Source organism: Chiloscyllium plagiosum, chromosome 19 (assembly GCF_004010195.1).
Source record: "Chiloscyllium plagiosum isolate BGI_BamShark_2017 chromosome 19, ASM401019v2, whole genome shotgun sequence".
NCBI lineage: Eukaryota > Metazoa > Chordata > Chondrichthyes > Orectolobiformes > Hemiscylliidae > Chiloscyllium > Chiloscyllium plagiosum.
The window spans coordinates 59,793,558-59,817,984 of NC_057728.1; the positions used below are offsets into that span (position 1 = coordinate 59,793,558).

The following is a 24,427-nucleotide window of genomic DNA, read 5'->3' on the forward strand; positions in this document are numbered from 1 at the left end:
TCCAAATAAACCTGTTGGGCTGTAACCTGGTGTTGTGTGATTTTTTAACTTTGGAGGAAGTGAAGACTGCAGATGCTGGACACCAGGGTCGAGAGTAGGCTGCTGGAAAAGCACAGCAGGTCAGGCAGCATCCCGAGGAGCAGGAGAGTCGACGTTGCGAGTGTAAGGTCTTCATCAGGAATGAAGGGCTCTTGCCTGAAACGTCAATCCTCCTGCTCCTCGGATGCTGCCTGACCTGCTGACTTCTAGCTTTGTCCACCCCTTTGTCTAGCTAACACCGGCCCCTCCACACCCTTCCTCAGAACGCTGCCCTCTTCTGTCCTGTGGTCTCCTCTTGCTCATCGGCGCGGCGCATCTGATTAAAACAAACTTTCTGTCAACTTCTCTCCCACGGGCACCCGCATCCCTTGTGCAAGCTCAGACACGTGCCCTCGGGCCGGCAACACAGCAGCGTCGGAAAGGGAGCGCGGGGCAGGCCGGGAGTTGTAGTCCGACCCGGGCAGTCAGAGAAGGGAGCGCCCGCCCTTGCTGAGGAAAGACTACAATGACCAGAAGCCACCGCGGCGGTTTGGATCACGTGGGCGAGGGCGCGCTGACCAATGAGGGCGGCGGTGGGGAGAGAGGTGGGAGAAGGCTGGCTCTAACACAACAGACCGAGAGGGGACGGAGGTTGTGTTGGTACCTGTGCCGAGCCGAACGGAATTACAAGACTGGGATTTACTCAAGAAAACAAAACAATCAGCTGGCTTTCAAACAAAAACGTTTCAGAATATATATACATATATTTACACGCGCATCTACATCTCCAATACAGATTCTCCCTCACCCTCGTGTGAACGAGAAAGTTGTCGAAGAAAAGTTTTTTTGTTTGTCCGGAGTCGGACGGGACCTTCTTCCCGGAGCCGCGAAGCGAAACCGAAATAAACGAGTGAAAAGGAGAAGGGGGGGGTGGGGGTAAACAACCCACGTCCGACCCGAAAGGTGGATTTCGAAGGAAGTTCGTTGAGGGGAGGGAGTAAAGTTGCAACTGAGGAGGGAGGGGGGGTGTGAAATCGACAGAAAGGGGAGGCATGTCGGCGACGGCCAGGCGCCTGTGGATGGCGGCGCTCGTGCTGTGGGCGAGCGGGGCGCTCGCGCTGCTGGGTGACCGCGAGCCGCCTCGCGCCTGCCCGGCCCGCTGCTCGTGCGCTGCCCGCCTGCTGGACTGCAGCCGGAGGAAACTGAGCCGGGGACCGGCGCCACTGCCCGCCTGGACCGTCCGCCTGTGAGTACTCACTTCTATTGTTGTTACGTGCAAGACGAGAGTTGGTGCATCCCGTTGGGGTGCGTGCATCGTGTGCGATGCAAACTTTCTTCTCTTCCTACACTCTTTCCTTCCCCCACCAACGCCTCGTTAAGCCACTACTTCTATTATTGTTTTGAAAGTTGGTGCATCGTGTGCGATGCAAACTTTCTTCTCTTCCTACACTCTTTCCTCTTCCCCCTCCCCACCAGAACACCTCCCGATACCTCGTTAAGCCGCTACTTATATTGTTGTTGTGAAAGTTGGTGCATCGTGTGCGATGCAAACTTTCTTCTCTTCCTACACTCTTTTTTTTCTTTCCCCCCACACCCCAACACCTCCCGATGCCTCGTTAAGCCACTATTTCTATTGTTGTTGTGAAAGTTGGTGCATCCCGTTGGGGTGCAGTGCAAACTCTGTTCTCTTGCTACCCTTCCGTCGGTGCCTCATTAAACCACTGTTGTTGCAAAGTTGTTTTGGTGCATCCCGTTGGGGTGCGTGTATTGTATACAATGCAAACTTATTTTTCTTTCTTTCCTTCCTCTCGTGTGATTGAATTACTATTATTTTTTCTTGTTGCTGCGAGATCAGAGTCGGTGCATCGTAGATAAGGCAAACTGTCTACTCCATCTCCCTCGTTGCACGATTCAGACCAGTTTTTTTTATTTCTGGAAGCTGAGAGTCGGTACATTGTGTTAGGGTGCGTGCATCCGAGACAGTGCAAACTCCTTCTCCCTTTCCATTCACCCGCCTTCCCCTCAGTGCATGATATACAATGCAAACTCTATTCTCTCCTCCCTCCAGAGCGTGATTAACTCAGTATTTTTTTATTCTTGTTATTGTAAGGCTGCATTGCGTTCGAGCGCCTGCATCAACAATGCGAGCGAACTCCTCTTTCCTCGTTGCATGGTTAAATCACCCCCAATTTTGCATTTTATAATTAAAAATAAAACAAAGAACCCCAAATGCTGAAGATTTGAAACACCCACAGAAAAGAAAAAAAAGGCTTAGCTGGAGAGAGCAGCGTTAACGTTTCGAGTCCAGTGACCCTTCTTGCAAACGTTAACTTTTTTTCTCTCCGCTGATGCTGCTAGACCTACTGAGTTTCGCTCAGTTTGTTTCTGAAACCACAGGTATGCACTGCGCAACATTGGCTATGCACGGAGCATACAGTACAGCAGAAGGAGAGTTTTTGGGGATGTGGGGTACAATTGCAATAGACATATATCTATGTAAGGCTGCCCCCATCTTTTCGTGTTACCTCCTCCACAAACCTGGAGCCGCAAGTTGCTCATTTGGACCGTGTTATACATCCAGATTTAAGCTTTGCATAAAGTATGAAGTCAGTTATGCACAAAGCAAATAAAACGAGGAGGTGAAGGATAAATGCAGTCGAAACATTTAAATGCTTGCCTCCCATCTTATCCCCTATCATTTAGCCCTACAAAGTTCGATCTGCAAGAGACATGGACCGTCCGTCTGTGTTGCAAGCCATGAATTTGTGTATTCTCTACATAGGTGTACAACGTCTAATGCACAGTCTTCAAGGAGATACAAGTCAACGAGTGGGGGGAGGTGGCACGTAATTGCAGTCGAAAAATCTCAGTGCATAACTTCTCGTGTTGTCCTCCAAAGTTCGAAGGAATTTTTTTCTGTTTCGTTTCTGCCGCCGTTTTGTACAGGATCAGACTTCTTACACAAAGTACTAGGGATGCGGAATACCTGATTTTTTTTAAAGCACGGAACATGCTGGAGAAACTCAGCTGATTTGTATGGCAGTTTCTCTAGTGTTGTCCTTTAACATTGAAGAGGTTACCTGATTGAGGTGTACAGAGCTTTTAGAGGTGTAGACAGGGGAAGCCCTTCCCCTCCAGGAAAAGGGTCAGTAACCAAAGGGGATGTTCCCTTTAGGTAAGGATCAAGAGGTTTAGCAGCGTTTGGAGGAGAGTTTTACTTTCACCCCAGACAGTGGTGGGCACCTGAAATCCGCTGCCTAAAATAGTGGTAGAGGTAAGGAAATTACATATTTGGATGAACCATTGAAATGCCATACCATGCAAAGTTAAAAATCACAACACCAGGCTGTAATCCAACATGTTTATTTGGAAGCACTAGCTTTCAGAGCGCTGCTCCTTCATCACTTGGCTGATGAAGGAGCGGCACTTTGAAGGCTAGTGCATCCAAATAAATCTGTTGGACTATAACCTGATGTTGCGATATTTAAACTTTGTCCGATCCAGTCCAACACCAGCACCTCCACATCATGGATACCATACAAAGGTACAGGACAGATGCAGAAAGTACAGTAAGACCTGATAGATGCTTGATAGCCAGAGAACGTGCAATGGGCAAAGGGCTTCTTTCCGTGCTGTAAAAACTTTAATACTCTGTGAATTTGGAGAGAAGAACTGAGTAAATATTTTGAGTCCGATGGGATGATTCTTCGCAGCAGACTTCTTGTGCTGCGCAAGGAGCATCCCACGTTCAGTCCACATCTTTGCATAAAACGGACAAACTGGTGGGTTTTGCAGGTGGGTGGAGGAGGACTCGAAATAGATTTGCTGAACATGCAGGTAAATTAAGGTCCGGAAAACGGAGTGGTTGTGCCAGAAGACTTGCTGGATCTGCCTTTGAACCTAGAAATACATTTTCTGATTGCTTTCCAGGTGCAGAAGCTTGGTAATGCAAGGTAGTTGTATTAACCACGTTCAGTAATGGTCTTTAAATAATGTTTGTATTGGATTCCTGTCACTGTTTATATTCTGAATGTAGGAACATGATCTGAAATTTTATTGGAACAAATCAGTGTACCAATTAAATTCTGTTCTGAAGTTTTTGTATGGAAAGTTCTTCATGGTGGGTTCATCAGTTGAACAGTTGACAAAATTAAGCAATATCGGGCCTGCACCAATATAACTCCATTGTGTTCCTGCTACTATGTGATCTTTGAGGAGGAGGATGCTAGTTTTTCAGTGCCCCAGATTTGGTAGAAGAAAGTCCACCAGAGTTCACACATCTGATCTCTATTTGGCTACAACTGCTATTCTGGATTTTCCTGTTTGCTGATTGAGGAGAGAATTGCACCTGGTTTGTGATGCTTTCTGTAGTGGAATAGTTTCCCATACAGACACCAGTATGAGCTGAAAAATGTGTTGCTGGAAAAGCACAGCAGGTCAGGCAGCATCAATGGAGCAGGAGAATCGACGTTTCGGGCATAAGCCCTTCTTCAGGAATGAGCAAGGCCCTTTTGGTGAAGTGACTGCGTAGTAATATTACACATCCTAGTTATGCAAAGCTTATTGGCAGAAAGAATATAGAAGAAAAACCAATAGGAAAGATGGGGAGAAGATAATTGAAGTTTCATGTAATATTGTTAAACTACTGTCTATTAAGGAAGTCATAGGATTGATGATCAAATGTTTTGCAACTCCCCACTACCTGAATATGTACTGAAAAGGGTCTAAATGTTGAACAAAGTAGGGAGACTTGCAATTAGTTGCGGCTAATTCCTTCAAATTACCTCATCTGGAATCCATGCTGACCTGTTCACAATACTTGAATAACGCATTTTCTAAGCATTTCAGTGTCAGTGGAGTGAACAACTTTGAAGGATTAACTAGGGATAACTAACAATCAGTCCCCAAACTTCCAAAAACAATTCTAGCATAACAGCACGAACTGGAAGAGTTTTACCTTTTTGGAAGAAATGGGTCAATTTTGCTTGAAGAGTTGCTATCCCGTGCCCTGTACACACATGACTAGCTGCACTAGGATGTGAATTGTATGAAAGGTTTCCTCAATTTAATGGATTGTTTTTCCTCAGGAAATATTAGATTGATAGTGAATATTTTTAATAAGCATTTACACACTGATAATAATCCCTAGGATTGTCAAAAAGGCAATGGATTTTCAAAGTAAGTTACTTGATTTATAGGAAACATGTCTTTTGTTAAAGTAAAATTTCAATACTTTTTATAAAGGTTACATATTAAATAGATTCTTGTATATTCTGTCATATTGGAAGTAAATTCTAACATTGTACTATTCTTTTGCTGAGAGCCAGATTTAGTTGTATTAAACTTGACTTGTAACCAAGCAAGTTTACTTCTATTCAGAAAATTGAATAAGGCATTTTATTGTGGCAGCATTTGCATCTGTGGTGAGCAAAGCAGTTAACGAAAACATTAACTATGTTTTCTTTCCACAGCTACTGTCAGACCTGATGAGTTTTCCAGCGTTTTCTGTTTTCATTTATTTCAGGTCTCCAGTGTCTGCAGTTTTTTGTTTTTAAGGCATTTTATTGTGCTTTGAATTTTAGTTGCCATGAAATACCATTTCTTCCAAACATGAAATAATTTTTTCTAAGTTTAGTTTTGTTAAACATCATGGAACAGCTCAAATTCTAATTTATATATGGTTAAGATTTTTTTTGATAATATCTGATCCACAATTGAATAAAGCACATTTATTCAAAGCAACATGTTGGATGTGGAAATTACTTCACCATGTTTTCTGAAAGCTAATAGCTTTTTATTGTACAAAATATGAGCTAACAATGAAGTTAATGCGGCAGCTGGATAGTGATGTTTGAATTGTTCCATTATTCTAGTCATTTTAGAGATGTGGACTTGTATCCGTGCAATCCTCTTGTTTAGTACAGAAGTGTTGATGAGAAGAGCAGCTGTGAATAGTTTCCAGTTGTGTAAACAATTACTAACATTGCTTTTGGTGCAAATAGTGTGATCACCCTTTGGAGAATTCTGCCACTTTTTCAAATATCAGTAAGCATTTCTGCTTTTTATACCAAACCATGTGTTGATGTTATCAGTGTGTAAATGCTTATTAAACATATTCACTATCAATCTAATATTTCCTGAGGAAAAACAATCCATTAAATTGAGGAAACCTTTCATACAATTCACATCCTAGTGCAGCTAGTCATGTGTGTACAGGGCACGGGATAGCAACTCTTCAGGCAAAATTGACCCATTTCTTCCAAAAAGGTAAAACTCTTCCAGTTCGTGCTGTTATGCTAGAATTGTTTTTGGAAGTTTGGAAACTGATTACGAACAATACCAGGAATGATTTAAATTTAGACAAATCTTTTCATGTCTTCAGAACATCTTGAAGCACTTCACAGCTAATTAGTTACTTCTGAGATACAATAGATAAACACAACAGCCAGTTTGTACACAGCTATGTCCTTTAAAGATCAAATGCACTAAATAAGCATCATCTAGATCACGGAAACAAAGCTCCACCTCTTTCTTTTCTCTCTTTGGACATTGCTATTAGTGTTTATGTTGCCCTGATCCAAATTAATTGTTCAGTTGTTTTAGGGGATCATTTCTTTAATGCTTCTCCCCTCAATTTCCTAATCAGATCTAAACAGACCTGTCCCAAGATTTTCTGTTATGATTTGCAAGGGAGTGATGCCTTGAAGTAGATCATCTTAACATTAAATGAAAATTCAGGGGCTTGCTTGGGCACTTTCATTTGGGTTATATTCCTTGTATTATGAATACTGAAACTAAAACTAATTCTCAGTATTCAGGATTTCCTTTGCTGTGGCCATATTGAAGTTTTTCATGTCCCAACGCTTTTAATTGCACTCTCCTCAATAAGAACGAATTAACATTTGTGTAGCAATTTTTTTTCCCTATTCACCATCTCTAACACTTCAACAATTCACCTACCTGTCCTTCAACTGAAATAAGATTTACATTTGTAACTAAATGCACTCTACTTAGCCTATTCTGTCTTTGAACTGATACCCTATTGGTTTACATAACAGACTGTTGCACCACATTTGATGTCATCTGCAGATGCTTTGATAACCTCCTGTGCTGCTAGCTGTTCTGTACTTGTGGAAGCCTTATGGAAATTGATTGACCTCCAAGATCCCTTAATTCGTTGTTAGAACCTGTATGTAAGTTTGCTTGCTGAGCTGGAAAGTTCTTTTTTTGGACGTTTTGTCTCCATAGTAGGTAACATCATTAGTGAACCGCGTTGAAGCACTGGTGTTAGTGTCCTGCTTTCTATTTATGTATTTCAGTTACATTGGTTTAGTGATGTCAGTTCCTGTGGTGATGTCATTTCTTGTTCTTTTTCTCAGAGGGTGGTAAATGGGATCCAACTCAAAATGTGTTTGTTGATAGAGTTCTGGTTAGAATGCCATGCATATAGGAGTTCTTGTGCGTGTCTCTGTTTGGCTTGCCCTATGATGGATCTGTTGTCCCAATCGAAGTGGTGTCCTCCTTCGTCTGTATGTAAGGATATTAGTGAGAATGGGTCATGCCTGCTAGTTGATGTTCATGTATCCTGGTGGCTAGTTTTTATTTGCCTGTTTGTCCAATGTAGTGTTTGTTACAGTTCTTGCAAGGTACTTTGTAAATGACATTAGTTTTGCTTATTGTTGACTTGGACCCCATTTACCACCCTCTGAGGAGAAGAACAGGAACTGACATCACCATAGGAAATGACATCACCAACCCAAGGGAACCTAAATATAAATAGAAAACCGGTCACTAACACCAGTGCTTCATCGGAGGCTCACTGAAGATGTTACCTAGTATGGTGACGAAACATCTGGAAATGAACTTCACAGCTCAGCGAGCAAACATATATACAAAGCCTCAACTTGAGCTACAAAACTTCTCAAAACTTGCTATTGTAAGAACCTTGTAGCATTGGACTTTGTGGCACCAAAATTTGTCAGTTAAATCCTCAGTAAGTGTCAAGTTTATATGCACAAATGTACAATTGAAAAAGTACAATTTCTAATGGCAAAAGATATTGGTGCCAGCATACAATTAGCATGTTATCCATGTACTGTACTTTAAAACTGGTTGTTATTTTATTCATATTGTGCTTCCCTGGGTAGCTTGATAAGTGTCTCAAAGAAATACAGTGCTATAATTTAAATAGAAATTTACACTTTATGTAGCTCCTTTTATGAAGCACTCAGAGGTATTTTACAGAAGAGACAAATACTGCAATGGAAGAGTTAGCAGAGTCATTCTAAGAAATAAGGCTTTTAGTGGGCTATTAAAAAAATTGAAGTCCAAGAGGAAAGAAGCATGAGAGAGGTATTTAAATAGTGTTGTGCAGTGACTCACTTGCCAGTACTTTTGTTTCCCGGCAATGGAAAATGTATTCAACACTGTAAAATTCTCTTGGCCTCTAATCAACGCAACTAGAATGAGGAAGGTTGGATAGTTTTCATAGTTACTGGTTGAATAATTTTGCACATGCAAATGACTCAGGCAGCTATTAAACCTGGTTCATACCAAATGCTTCTTTGCAATGTAGTAGAACGACAAGTTAACAAGTCCTGATCACACATTTCCACCCTTTCCCAAACCCTAGTGCAAAGATGGAGCAAGTTTATTTTTTCCTACATAATGCAAAAAAAGTAATCATTCTAGACCAATTTTAACCTCGGTAACAAAATGATTGTCCTAAGAACAGGTGATATAGCTTTTTCCCTTAGTAACAATCAGTAGATGATCTTCCTGAGCATCAGACTTTAAAAGTAAAGCTTATTTGAATGAAAGTCTAGTTTTGAATCTCCTGAACATGTATGCTTTCTTATGTATGTAAGTCATTTTAGATACATAGCTTCTTGTCAGTCTAGGACAATTTTGTCAATTTAATTTCTGCCACATTCCTGAAGGAAGTGGTGAGACTATTTTAGGGGAGGGAATTTCATTCAAATTACTGGACAGATTCAGCACAATCTGAAAGTGATGCTCTGCTTTTGGCTTAATTTACTTATTTTAGAGAAAAGGAAATGTAATTCCTTTTATTGGTATTTATTCAGTCTTGAATATGCCAATGCAGATGATGAGAGTAGGACCTGATTTTCTGTGATTTGTTTATTTGTTAAATGGCTCCCAGAACATGCTGTGCCAGCCATAGAACTAGAATAGACAGGCAGGAGGCTGGAAGAACACAGCAAGCCAGGAGGCGGAGAAGTCAACGTTTCGAGTGTAACTCGTCAAGACTGGGGGTGGGTGTAGGGAGAGCTGCAGATAAGTGGGGTAGCAGGGGCAGGGTGGTCAAGTGGGTATAGGTGAAGACAGGTAGAGGGTATGACCTGGTTGGTCAGTGGGAGGAATGAATCCGGTTGGTGTCAGCGAGGAGTGGAAGGGATGGGGAGAGGCTGGGAACGAACTCAGGGTATGGAAAGGGAGGTTATTTTAAATTGGTGAACTCAATATTGGGCTGTCGGCTGCCCAGACGGAAAATGAGGTGTTCCTCCAATTTGCAGTGTGGTTCATTGTGGCAATGGAGGAGGCCAAGGATGGTCATGTCAGAGAGGGAGTGGTTAGGGGAATTGAAATTGACAGTGACTGGGAGGTCTGGTCAGCCCCTGTGGGCCCAGCTGCAATGCTCAGTGAATCGTTCCCAAAGTTTACGTTCGGTCACCCCAATGTAGAGAAGAACTAATTCAGTGTGAATTACTGCCTTCAGGAAAGAAAACTGTAAGGGAAGGTGAGAGAAATTTGGGAGCCAAAATATGCACTCTGTCCTAAATAGATTTTTTTCAGAGCATACTCTTAGGACTGAGCTGTTCAACTTGTGTTGGCATTTGGGTAACTTTCTGCGAATTGAATTAGCTCTTTGTAGTCAGTGGATTGCTGTTTGACTGGTTTATTTGTTCTTTGAAGCTGTGGTCACAGCCATAATTGCTTTAAATACTTCAACACCTGTCAATTGCAGTGTAAATACAAATGTTGGAGAATATTAACTTCTGCTCAGAGAAGTACTTCCAAATGAAAACTACAATCATGACTTAAACTAGGGTTAATTGATAATTGATAAATTAACAAACTTGTTAGCTGACCTTTCAAACGTTTGTTTAGGCAAAAGAAGTAGGCCATAAATGGCTATGAATGGCTGCAGAGTAGTTCTTTGGACTGTTGACTGTTACAAGCTGATTTTTTTTTGGCTTTTGTATATAAGAATCTGTACTGTACAAGGTTATTAAATCCTAGTGAATACGCAACTAGAAAATACAAGATATCAAAGTTGTAATGCCTCACACATTTGTTTTCTGATGGTTTATTTATGCTTAATCCATGTCCCAGTTAAAAAAAAACTAAATGACCCTTTTGGGCAATAACTGAGAAGCTGCCAGTTTGACGAATGGTCTTGTTTGAAACTTGCTTTTACAAAGGCCTTCGCATTCATCTACTGAATTTACTTTGGGATAACCAGTGTTAGCAGTTGACCCATGTCAAGAACCAGTGCCTGTGCGAAACACACAGGCAATCATTAAAGCAGCTTCACACTAGATGTGCTCTGACAGTGGTTGTGTAGAGGTGGCTGAAGGATGTCAATGATCCAGAGGTCCAGGCTACTTCTGTGAAGATTGGGTATGAATGCAGCTGGGGAAATCTTGAATTCAATTTAAAAATCTGCATTATGAAACTGATCTCAGTAATGGTGACTATATTATCATTAATCTGTAATTTTAAAACTCATCAGGTTCACTTTCGGAGGGTCACTGTGGACTTGTTGGGCCGAAGGGCCTGTTTCCACACTGCAGGGAATCTAATCTAATCTAATGGCCTTTGGGGTAGTAAATCTGCCATTCTTGCCAGTCTGAACTGTATGTGATTCCAGATCCACAACAGTATGGTTCACTATTACCTGCTGTCTGAAATGATACCTATAAGCCACTTAGTTCTACGGCAATTAAGGGATGGGCCACAAATGGTGAAATGCCACAAATACTCATATCCATGGGAAAAAAAACAATTGTTGTAAAGAAGGGTGCAGTCCCACCCTGGTAATGCTTTTCTACAGCCTCTACCATCGGGGAGAAGTTTAGGAAGCCTGAACACACGCACCAGCCGGTTTCAAAACAGTTTCTACTCTTCTGTTGTTAGAATACTGAATGCACTGTCAAACTCATAGCATTTATCTGTATCTGTACTTTTGTTTTGCCACTGTTTACCTATTATTTATTTATCTATGCCAGTTAACTATGTGATCTGCCTGTATTGCTCGCAAGACAAAGCTTTTCACTGTGTCTCGGTACATGTGACAAGAAATTCAATCGAAATTCAGAAGGACCCAATTATTTTACTCTTGTCTGCATCAGTTCTCCTCCCTTCTCTCTATTCTTTGTTCCTTGTCAAATAACATTCCATTGACTTTTTATTTGCCAAATATTAACTGTTTACACTACATGCAGACCATGCATTCTAAGCGATAATGTTTTATCTCACCACTGTTGCTTCTTTGGCAAATTACCACAAATCTGTTCCCTCTTATGCTTGATCCTTTTGAGAGCGGGAACAGTTTCTTCCTATCTAAAGAGGAATCTCGATCATCCGGAATTCAATTAAAACCAAATGAAATACTACCTGCCTATGTCCTTTGAATAATCAAGGTTTTTCTGTAGTCTGTTCAAATCTCTTATGACTTTACATACCTCTGGTTCTGATCTCAGTGTTCTCTTGTGTATGGAAGACCGTTCTAATTCAAATAAATCTTCACAATTTAAGTTCATTGTCTCTGGAACCATTGTGTTGTTTTTTGTGCACACTGTTCAGTGTTTTCTCATCCTCCTTAAAGTGTGGCCCCAAAACTGGAACCAGTACTAGGTGCTTTATTCACTGCTTATTTAACCTATTTGCACCTTCTTGAGATCTGTAATGTTCATTCTGTCCCTTTGTTCTTCTAAGCAAAATAAATTACTACTTATTGGTCCATCTGACCTTCATCTGCCGATTTTACCAATTTGTCTATGCCCTTTTGATGTTCTAGACTATCTGCCTTCCCTGAGGGCAAGGCTGAAGGAACAAGTAATAGAAGTGTGGCCAAGGACTAAGACAAAGTAATTCATTGCAGCAGGAAAATGATCACTTCTCAGACCACACATGTTTTACAGTGGTTATCTGGGACTTACTCAGGCAATACTTCAATTAGCGATTACAAAATTTAAGGGCAAAGCTCAAGCTGTTGATGAATTTCTAAGATTAGATAATAGCCTGCAGTCAATTTGCATTAGTAATTAAAATTTATGTACACTGAAGAGTAAAGTTTTTGTGGTGTCATGGTAATATCTCTGTCTTTGAGCCAGGAGGCCCATGTTCAAGTACATTTGCTCCAGTGGCATTTAGTGACATCTCTGAATAAGTTGTTTATAAAATACCTAATATCTCATCTGAAAGACAGTATCTCTGACAGTACTGGAGTGTTTGCTTTGAGGACACTTGTGGTGGTGTCCCCACCTCTGAGCTAAGAGACTCAGGCTTGAGTGCCCCCTGCTCTAGAATTGTGTCATAACATCCCTGGACATATTGATTTAGAAGAAAAGAAACAATTTGAGAAAGTTCAGAGAAAGCTAGTGGCTTTTTACTTGTATAATTGAGATTGCTACATCAGAATCAGGAAATAAGATTCATAATTATAAGTGGAATTACTATTGTGTGTGGGCTAATTTACAGAGCAACAGTTGTTTAATTTGCATTTATAATTAATGTTAATTTACTCTGTATGTCTTTGCCTATAGTCAAACAAAAATCCAACTTGGATTGCTGAGTTGTTTTCTGGTGCTAGAGTAAGAATAGCATGTCAAGGGAAGAGGTTCAGTAAAAAGTCTCTCTTTTTCTTGAAATTCGAGTGATAACTCCCAAGATCCAATTTTAAAAAATACTTGATTTTATTGTCATGGCAGCAAGGAAAACACATGGCAATGAGCTGTTCTCCACAGCTGCTTTTCTGTACAATCCAGACCAGAAACTTTTAACATACCAGGCTGATTTATGTGTTACTCAGTATTGGTGTCTTAAAGTGGTTAAAGCTTTGCTCTCCCTTCCCAGCATTTTTATTTTGCTGAATTAGCAGATCTGCCCACATTATGGCATTGATTAAAATCTATTTCGATTTACTTATGCAGATGTTTAAACCACGATATTAAACTACTTTGCAAAATAGAACGGGCTCTAGATACCAATGACTAAATGGAAAATGCCTGCTAACCTCTAACACACATAGTTGGTGATTCTCTTAACCTTATAGTATTAGCCCCTTTTACAATCTTTTGGCCTCAAGCATTTACCCCAGGTGCACACTGTTTACTGTATCACAATGTGGCCTTACTTCCCTGCAGGAAGAATATGTAGAGGTATTAATTTCTTCCAAGTGAAGGCTGTTTGTTCTCTATGGTTTAAGGCTATTTCTTTACTTCCTTTGTTAACACCTTTTCAAGCAAGCATTAGAAATAGGATATTTGAGAAAAATTGGAAAAACATTGGCTTAGTTAGTTGAGGTGGGGAAATAACAAACTGTTGACTTTGTGCTTAACTATTCCTTGTTCTTCAGTGCACCAAATACCTTTTTTGTTAGGTAATCATGAATATACCTGAAAGTGCATTTTGTGATCCTCTCAAACCGAAGCTGTGGTTTTTTTGGATTCTGTTTTGGGTGATTTGAGCTCACTATTAAGTTTTGCAGTGTTTCTTTCCACTTCATTCTGGTTTGACAGAGAGAATTTAGAATCTGTTGTTCACATTGAAACACAATATATGCATACACAACTTTGCTTCCTATGTTTATTGCAGAGCTAACCTGAACCCAGTGGTTTTGTTGTATGCCATGGAGCTTTGCAGATGGGGGATTTACCTATCTGCAATCAGCAGCATTTGTATTTTCCACAATATCTGAAGTTGGTTCCAGAGCAGAGAACTTTTTAATGAAGAATGTTTACTTTTTTTAAGTAATGTTTAAAAATACCGTATTGCTGTTGGATTATTCTGTAATCAGCAAACAATTGTTTCTGAATTTTATTTTTATTTGGGTTTGCATTAGTAACTAACTGACTAGTTCGTCATCTCCAATAGTGTCATACAGTACAGTGAGTTTGATCAGGGTTTTCATGTCTGACCTTTCAGCTGTTACATATGTCAGCATCAGAATCATGTTTATTTGTTGTCTTTGTGACTTAACCATCATTAGCATTTATCCAAATTGAGATTGCAGAGGGAACTCTGTGTCCTCACGCACAAATCTCAAAAATTAGAATGCAGGAATAGCAAATAAATAGGAAAATGATCAGAATGACATTGTTTATTACAAGACTCAAATACCAGTGTGAGGAATTTATACTTTAGTTTCACAGTACACTGGTGAGATCACATCTGGAGTACTGCGTAATGCACTGGATACCTTACTTAAACGAAATACAACAACAATGTTGATATTTTGTTTGGGATTATGATTAGAATTGAAAATGTGTTGCTGGAAAAGCGCAGCAACACATTTTCAGCTCTGAAATTTTCCAGCAACACATTTTCAGCTCTGATCTCCAGCATCTGCAGTCCTCACTTTCTCCTTGGGATTATGATTAACCAATATGATTAATCGACTTGCAAACTAAATGAGCAAATATTAGTAAGTAATTCATGGAAGTGATTTGAGAAGGAACTGCATAAATTTGAGTGCATTTCTTATCTGCTTTACAGATTACTATTTGATCTTAAATATATGTGAAGTGCCAAAGTGAGCGATGCACACTCTCATGTTGTTAGCTCATTATTAAGTTCCTCACCCAAACTGCTGTTCTTTCTTTGTGGGATTAGTGGGAACCCTATGCATATGCTTTATTCTAGGGATGTCCGAACCTTATGGATCACTAGGTTGCTGAGTCTATAACATCATAATGTATGTTTCCATTAAACTGTTTAAATTTGGATTTATAAATACTGGAAATAGTAGAGGTTATTGAGCCATAGAGTTGTACAGCATGGAAACAGTCCCTTTTGGTCCAACTCGTCCATACTGACCAGATTTCCGAAATTTATCTAGTCCCATTTGCTAGCATTTAGCCCATATCCATCGAAACCCTCCCTATTCGTGTACCCATCCTTTCAAATGTTGTAATTCTACCAGCTTCCACTTCCTCTGGCAGTTCGTTCCATACACTCGCCACCTTTTCCATGAAAACGTTGCTCCTTAGGTCATTTCAAAACTTTCCCATCTCACCTTTAAGATGAAATTGTGCAAAATAGTTAAGTACAGATCATTCTACTGTAATATGTGTTTTGTTAGCGCAAATTTGCTATAACGGGCTTGACAAATTGGGGACATTGTTTCTAAAATGTGAAAACACAATTACATTGTCAGCACTTTAAGTGCTGTTTCCAGAGTGCGATTTTTCTACAACATGGATTGCACATGAACGCAACCATTGTGTTATAGAAAAAACTACCTGTGTGCAGTAAATTTCAACTCTCCATCATAGAAAGGACATTGAAACCATTAAGAATGTTCTTCATAGTTGTGTAAACAGTTTTCTATTTCTAATACAAGTAAAGGTTGCAATATTGGTAGTGTATACTGGATTAGAAACTGCTGAAGGAGATGTTTTTATGGCTTTGAAATTGATAATGAAAGTTTATCATCAATTCTGTGCTTGCAAAGGAATGAAATGAAGTTGTTATTTACTTCTAACATTCAGTGAGCCAAATCGTGCAGAGTCTGAGTCAAAAAATACAACATTTCTTTATGCATAATGTTGTAAAACTATAACATATTTTTGTCGTGGATTAGTTGTAGAGAGGTGACTATTTCACAAAAAAAATTGAAATGTACAGATTATATGGAAAAAAAAGCAGGATGGTGAAGCTTAATTTTTGAATCTGTGTTTGCAGTTTTCTTTATCTTCTCTAACCTCAGGCAATCACTTAGCAAAATCAGATAGTCCAGTAAAGTTTGCAGATCAAAATTTGCATCTGCTAATCTGTACAATTGAGTGTTGTGCATGGGAGCGATTGGTATTTGTTTCTTTGAACCTATTTACAAATTTTTATTTATTTCAGTTCAGAGTAAGTCAGAATATTTTCCATTCAATTCTTTTGCACTCCTTAAAATTGATGGAATCTGGTTGCAATTCGCAGCAAATTATGGTGTTGAGAGACCATTCCTTGTATTTTTCTGGAGGAGGGAAGAGAGGGTCATTGTTGAGGAGCTGTAAGATCTGAAGTCTATATGCAGACTTCAAGATTCCATGGATGGCAAAACACTGAGGATAATAATCACTTGGATCTCAGAACTGAGCAATTCTAGTTAAGCCATTAAAATTGGGACCATTTAGCTTATTGTTGAGTTTCATTTCTCATGATAAAATTATCAGTGTGGGTCAAAATAGAGTTTTGATCATACCTCTGTGTGAGGTACCTTTTTAATTTAAACAGCGCAATAATAGCATAAATTGAAAGTTAATTTCTAAAACTAGTTCAGCTAATATTTTGCGAGAACAAGGTAACAAAATCAATCATTGAGAGGTTTAGTTACTTTGGTCAAAACAACTGTCTAGATTCTGATTCCATAAATGGTGATTCTCTTGGCTTGGGATTTTTTTGTATAAAGAAATTTATATGTGAAGTGGGACCCAGCACTTTTCAAGGGCAAGTTGCCATATGTAGAAAATTCCTAAGCTGAATATAATCCTTTACTAAAACAAGCTGTTCTTCTAGTAGAGACTTGCACCTATGTACTCCCAGACTGAAGTGTCTACATTTTCTAAAAACCATTACGTAAAAGTAGTGAATGAAGGGCTATTTCACAGATGGAAAAAGTGTAGTTTGGGTCCTAATTTTTTTTTGACTAACATTTTGGAGACTAAAGTTAGTTCAGAGTTCACCTGCATTTTTTCTTGCATTTAGAATACTATATTAAATTTATTGAATTGACTGGTTCCAAAGTAAATGATCAACAGTTTAACCTGTCTGTCTTAAACGTGTGGGCACAAGATTATTTGACGTTGAGCTTGAGGCTGATTGAGTTTCTCTCAAATCCATTGACTATCTTGCACTCTTTTAGTCCTAAATGTACGCTATAGTCTTTTCAACTTTTTGTAATTATTTGTAAAAGGTAGTTGGACAAATTTTAGTTAAAAATGGACTAAATGCTGTTTTCGCAGTTGCTGATAGACTGCAGATGGATTTGGAGTTTGAACTCCAAGTAAATGTGTCTGGCTCCAGTGTGGCGATATTGCACAGCAGTCTTTGTAATTGAAGGATTTTGTAGTTTAAATCCTTTGCCAGCTCAGTACATGTTGCAACTCCAGCTGAACAGATCTACTCGTGTCTGTAGCTGTCTGGTGGGTCCCTTTTCAAACATGCTTCAGATATTTTTTTGTAGGGTTTCAGTTTAAGTTCTCTGGTATGGATTGCAGTTTAAAAAAAAAATAATTAAACATGTTCATGACTAGATTGTGCACAGCTGTTTATGCAAAAGAATTGATTTCAGTTAGTATAAACTTTCTTTATAATGTAAAAGTAAAATGTTGTAGACATTAGAAACTTTAAATAAAAATTTTAAAAGTTGGTGGTATTCAGTAGATCTCTGAAGTCCGTGGAGAGAATTGGTTAACATTTAAGTTGAGGTGACCTTTCATCAGTTTTGACCTGGGACATGATTTTTTTATCTCCATAGGTGCTTTAGAATGAGACCTAGGAACAGAAGTAGGTTGTTATTTGCCATTCAATGAGATCATAACTTATCTGATAACCCTCAATTCCACTTTACTACTTTTTCCCCATAACCCTTGATCCCCTCACTGAATAAACATCTGTTTGTCTCAGTCCTGAATATCCTAATGATCTAACCTCAACAGCCCTGTGCAGTAAAGAATTCTGCAGATTCATTACCTTCTGAGATGCAAATCCTCCTCATTTGTCTTAAGATATGTGATCCCTTCGTCTCTCTCCGCTTTCCCACTCCCCACCCCCCTCTCTCAAAGGGAAACAACATTTCCGCATCTGCCTGTTAAATCCTCTAAGAATCTTGTATGTTTTAACAAGGTTGCCTCTCATTTTTCAGTGGTAAAAACCTGTATTCCTGATTAAGGGCTTTTGCCCGAAACGTCGATTTTACTGCTCCTCGGATGCTGCCTGAACTGCTGTGCTTTTCCAGCACCACTCTAATCTAGACTCTCATTTTTCTGTGTTCCAATGAGTTCAGGCCCAATTTACTCAGCGTCTCCTCATAAGACAGTCCCTCAATGTCTCGTATCAGCCTGTTGAACCTTCTCTAGACTGCCTGCAATGCCAGTATTTCTTTCCTTAGATAAGCAGCCCAAAATTGTTCACAATATTCCAACTGTGGTCTGACTAGTGCCTTGTGCAATTTTAACAAATCCTCCCTAATTTTATACTCCACTCCCTTTGAAATAAAGGCCAACATACCATTTGCCCTCTGTATTACCTGCTGAACTTTGGATGCTAACTTTTTGTGATTTGTGCAGAAGGATTCCAGATCCCTCTGTTGTGTGGCTTTCAGCAGTTTTTTTCTGTCTTTAAATAATATTTAGCTCCTCTCTTCTTCCTGCCAAAGTTTACGACCTCACATTTTCCTACATTCCATTCCATTTACCAAGCTTTTGCCCATTTGCTTAACCTGCCTGTATCCCTTGGCAGACTATGTTGTCCGCATAGCTTGCCTTCCCACTTCCGTTTGTGTCACCCATAAATTTGGATGTAATACATTTGCTTTCTTTATCCAAGTCATTAATGTATGTTGTAAATAATTGTGACCCTAGCACTGTGGCACACCACTAGTTGCAGATTGCCTAGCTGAAAACACTCCCTTTATTCATCATTTTTTCTTCCTTTAAAGTGTTGTCAAACCAAATATTAAGTTAGAAACCCAATTATTTCAAATGAACATTGTACGGCGTAAGGAGTAAGTGAAAGTTTTCAGCCTTTAATTCTGAGATATGCCCTGTGGTATTGGAAACTTGTAAACCTAGTGTCCTAGTTCGTTATATCCAAGCTTTCATTTGTACATTTGGGAAACTTCACTTGTGAAAACTGATGGTGTTTTGATTTGATTTTCCTTTCTTAGCCCTCACTCCAGCACGTTTCTAATGCTTAGAGGTGTGTCAATCAGCGTGGTGTAGCATTATGTGCTTTCTATTAGTAGAAATTGTCCCAACAGCATGATAACAGTTCAAACACTTGTCCCTGGCTGAAAAAGGTAACATTTTTGGTGAGATTTAATACATTACAAACATCTTGTGTTTCATGCTTAAGTATATTAAGCAACAGCATTATGCTGGTATTGTTTTTAAATGCCTATTTTCTGAAGACAATACTGTTTCCGTTCTGGGGCTTAGTTACTTTGGCACTAATAGCTCTTATGATTGTTGTGTACTGCTACAATATGACCTGACACATCATTTATCAACTTAACCTGGATAGTCACAGTTTGGCTCAATGTTTTGCTCCACAGTTTGTCGCTATGTTCCAGTTTCCATTTTGTCGTATGTTTAGAAACTATAGTGTCCAGGTAACTTCTTGGATCAAAGCACTACACAAATAATTCCTGCTATGAATTGGTAGAAAGCAGAGAAGGAAACCTGACCATTTCATCCAAGTGTGGGAACAATGAGTTTAATTGTAGTTCCCCTGTTAGCTTGTTTAGAAACCTGTGACTTTCTTGTTGTGTATTCCAAACTCATCCTACTGCATACATATGTTTACCACCATGCTAGCAGTAAATTACTTATTTATTATTTCAACTTTGATTTGATTTGCTATTGTCACATATACTTAAGTACAGTGAAAAGTTTTATTTTGCATGCAGTAAAAGCGGATCATCATGTACAGAGATCATAGGATGATCAAACAGAACAAGAAATACAAAGTTACGGCTGCAGTGAAAGTGCACAAAAAGCAAGATCAACATTAGATTTGTACAGACTGAGGTTTAAAAGTGGCGAAAGTAAGAAATGTGAAAATAAGATCTGCTGTAGAGAATTCTCAAAGTGTTGCCCTGTGTCAGCGCCATCTTGAATCCATGTGTGTTATATATACATTGTAGTTCGTTAAAAAATTCAGTTGACGAGTGAAGATTTGTTTCTGATTTTCCCATGACTCCACTATTGTTTTAACTGTTATTTTGTTGTAAATTACACACATTGAAATAGAATTCCACATTCATCTGTAATGTGTTTATATTTTACAGGGATCTGAGCCACAATCGAATTACTTCCATCAACAGCAGCTTATTTAACAATCTTCACAATTTACACGAAGTGTAAGTGGCACTCTTCCTGTAAGAGATAAGTATGATCTAAGTTTTAAGTTTTAGTGATAAAAGTTATATTTATTAAAAACTGATTTTTGACTTTCAGAAAAATAACCCACAATGAATTAACTGAAGTGCCGAACTTCGGAATTATGGCTTCAAACATTACCATTCTTTCACTGTGAGTATCAAATTTTTATATTACTTTCTTCTACCTTTTTTGAAATTTATGGTGTTCCCAGACATAAGTTGCGGTGGTATCCATGGAAACTGGACAGTTCAGAAGAAGAAACAATCAACACATTTTACACTTTGATCTGTTATTCGAGGAATGTGTCTGGTTAACACTGGTCTCGATGTCAGAGGATTATGGAAACAGTATCTGTACCATGTTTAAAAAGATGATGTAAGCCTTTGATTTAAAGTGTTTCCTGAATTGTGCTGCATTGTTTGAAAGTGCTGCTCACTGGATGAGCTGGACAGGTGGCTTAAACCACAGTTTCTGTCCAGGTGACAAAATAAATATGCATTATTTGTGGAAAAGTAGTTTTTTGATAACCTGGTTCCTATAGCTCAGAATAGAACGAGCAATCCTGCCGTGAGTCTGTAGGAACTGGCTGATAAACAATATTGCCGCATTTGTCTACAAAATAGCCACTGCACTTCAAAATAATATATTGTGTAAGGTTCTGTATATCTCCAACTTTTGAATTGGGTTTTGCTGTTGGAAAGCTTTGATATGCCACCTAATCTGTAAGAGCTCGGCATCTGCGAACTTGTGTTGGGGTTATGACTGTCACCAGGGTAAGGGAGCTACAAATACTAGGATTGTAACTGAGCTGGATACACAAGCTCAATCCAAAGTTTGTCATGACTGGCTTTTAAATGCAGCATTTATGCGTGCGACGATAGTTAGCTGGTGATGTATAACTAGTTGCACTGTTTGACTGCAGTTTGAATTCAGAAACCTGTACTGAAATTTTCACACTGCCTGTACACAGCATCAGCATGAAAATGATATGGCAAGTGATGTACAGAGGAATTACAATTTGAATGCCTTATAAACTATGTTTTTAAGTAGTTAGAAAGAGGTTTAGAGGAAGGAAAGAGGTGTGCACATCCATTGATGCTCAGGTTCTTTGTGGTAATTCTGGTTATAGCTGAGAACCCACGACTCTGCCAAATTAACCATCCGATACATTTGTCTGATACCAGTTTTATAGTTTCTAACAATCTCCTTGGGTGAAAAAAGAGCACATATCTGAAAAGTAAGGAATCCAGTGGTATTATATAAAAAAAATTTCTGTGCATTTTAAACCTTGAGAAGCAACCAGAATGTATAGTGTTTATTATGTGCAATATAGCTGATAGTACCAAGGTGATTTTTTTTAATATGGTGAATATTAACTAATAAAGAAATATTGCCCAACTTCCTGATTTACTCCCATATTCCTTGCGTTCAGTGTCATTGCTTGCAGCATCTGCATTTTTTTGCTAGCGAAGGTTAAAAAGATCTCGAAGTTGCTGTTAAAAGCAGAAAAATCTTAATAAAACATCTGTAGCTGTCGAAGTGTATTTTCAAATCACGATTGCAGACATGGCATGTGAACCCAGACCTCCAATTGTCCTATCATTTTGGAGAAGATATTCATGCACAATTTAGTTTAACTATGCTTGTGTTTTTCTCCATGAGTAAACATAGATCAACATGCATATTTCTTCAGATTACAAATTTGTGCAAGAAAATGTAGTTAGAACTTCTTCTTTTGTGTTAAGTGACAGAGTATGGCACCTGTGCACTGTCGAGCCATTATTTCAGTTTAGAAATGAAACTCTGGCATATTAAATCACTGTTTTGTCCCATTATTTAACACTGTATGTTGCCATTGAAGATTTGAAGTAAATAATTCAGTAAGATAACATACTTGGTAACCTTCCTTTTCTTTGATGCTACCTAATTTTGAAGATTTTCATTGCACTAATGCATTCTAGCTTCAAAGCGTTACTGTAATCTATTTCACCTTTTTCCCCTGTCTTCACATGTTTACTTTTGATGCATACTGGTTAAAATAGGGAAACCTATCTGTTATTTTCTTTTGCCACTCCTAATTTAAGGAAGTTGGGGCCTAGTGTAGCATTCCAACTGTTTTCTAAACCACAATTTTCCCTGCCTATATAGATACATGCCCCATGAAATGATACTTGGTTTATTGTTGCTAGATCGAGAGCTTTAATTTAGCAGAGTTTGCAATTGAACCCAAGTTCTCTGTTGTCTAGCAAAGTTAATTGGACAACTGTGTGGTGCATTCTCCCCAGTAGCTTGTGTTTGTTTAACATTTTGATCGGTTTTTCATTTGTATGTATTTTGCTGAAATTTCTTTCCTTGAAGCTTTTCAGAAAGTTTGACTAATCGTTTCTTGCTGATATTTTGTGAGTGTGTGTAGGTTTGAGAACCGAATGACACAACTGTAACCCTAACTTGAGCTCAAGAACAGTACCATAATAATCAAAACTGATCAAACCATATGAAATATTTCATTATGGGCTTCCATGTATATAACTCCTTTTGTAACCTCCAACTCAAAAGCAGTTCTTAGCCACTAAAATACTTTTGAAATGTAGACCACCTTTATGTGATCAAATAAATTATATGATAGTAAGCATAGGCGTTCATTGTCTCTGTTTGAATTGGATGATCTTGCCGTCTTACAAATTTTCCTTTTTGTCTAATATTTTCTTCTTGTGTTGTTCTGAAAGCATCATTTTACATTTAGAGTTCCACCAAATACGTGACATCCCCCAGTACTGTGCAGAAATATCATTCTTTGTTAAACATAGTCAGTGAGTATTAGACTGGGGCAGAGCGTGAGAGCCAGGGTCAGATCTTTCCTTTGGCTTTCCCGCACTTCGCAAATAATTAAAATCCAGCCCGGATACTGAGCTGTAATTTTTTTGCCCTTGGTTTAAGTGACCTGATAAAACTGTACAGCTTTGCTACTTAATGTGCTTGTTACAAACCAGAGAGCTTCTTCAAAAGAAGTTCTCCTCCTCTCTCTACAACCAGAGAGCTGGCTTACGGTTCTTTTGTTCCATAGGAGAAGGTGACACTAATCCAAAATTAATAGTCAGGGGGTCAAAGGGGGAAAGGGACTAAATACAATAACTGTCTCTGTGGAAAAAGTGCTAGGGAAACTAATGGGGATAACAGTGAAGCACTGTAGTACTCTGTTTCTACAACTTCTGTTTACAGAAGTCTCCATTTAGGTTTGTAAAAGTTAAGCAGTGATACATGTTGCAAATGAATTATAGAATAAAATGACCATAAGAAAAGCAATGTGGTGTCTGGTGAGTTTGCGAGACCACATTGCGCACACTGCTCGAATTAAGTCAATGATGGATGAAGATAGTTTCACCTCAAAATGCACAACACACCACAACCAGCGATTTTGGTCTGGAGCCAATTGGTTTGTCAGTCACGTGCCTAACCTTAGTTTTGTGTTCTTTAGCTTACAGAGCCATTCTGAATTGTTCTTTAGTCAATTTGTTACATTCTATTGTTGATCACCTATACTCGTGGCTCTTGCACAAATTATGATGCACACTTAAGATTATTATTAGTTATGGTTTGGCAAATTCTAATTCTGTTTCTTCCTGTAGTCTCTTACTACTTCTAAGCTGCAGCTCCAATGGTGTCAACAGTATTTGATTGTTAATTGTATATCATTTGATATTGTGGTGTTTAGGTAATAATAATTGGGGATTCAACTGTAATCAGGAACAGACTGAGCGATATTTATTGGAAGAGCACAACATGCAATACTCCTCTACAGATAACTTATAAGTAAGGGGTAAAAATATTAGGCTCCAATGTTCTGTCTTTCAGCACCTGACTGAATTTTCACGTTGGTACCTCCGCCAAGTAAGCTCTGCGATTTCTAAACAGTGAATAGTTGTTGGCTGCCTTATGGCATTCAATTTATTTGGGAAGAGCATTTTTTTCTTATTGCAAATGTGATGGGTTAAATGCATCTGTTTTGAAACTATATTCTGCAAAATCACATCATGCTTTGCAACTTTGGCCAAACCCATGCTGCATGT

General features: G+C 38.9%; 1 protein-coding gene across 1 annotated transcript in view; it reads left to right on the top strand.

Annotated features, from left to right (window-relative positions):
* The first annotated feature begins 1,055 nt into the window (after positions 1–1,055).
* lrig3 (leucine-rich repeats and immunoglobulin-like domains 3) overlaps positions 1,056–24,427 on the top strand; it is a 62,499-nt gene continuing 39,127 nt past the window's right edge. Inside the window, exons 1-3 of the mRNA XM_043708660.1 lie at positions 1,056–1,264; positions 20,267–20,338; positions 20,436–20,510. Coding sequence (XP_043564595.1) covers positions 1,071–1,264; positions 20,267–20,338; positions 20,436–20,510 — 341 coding nt within the window. The 5' untranslated portion in view covers positions 1,056–1,070. The remainder of the gene's footprint in view (positions 1,265–20,266; positions 20,339–20,435; positions 20,511–24,427) is intronic.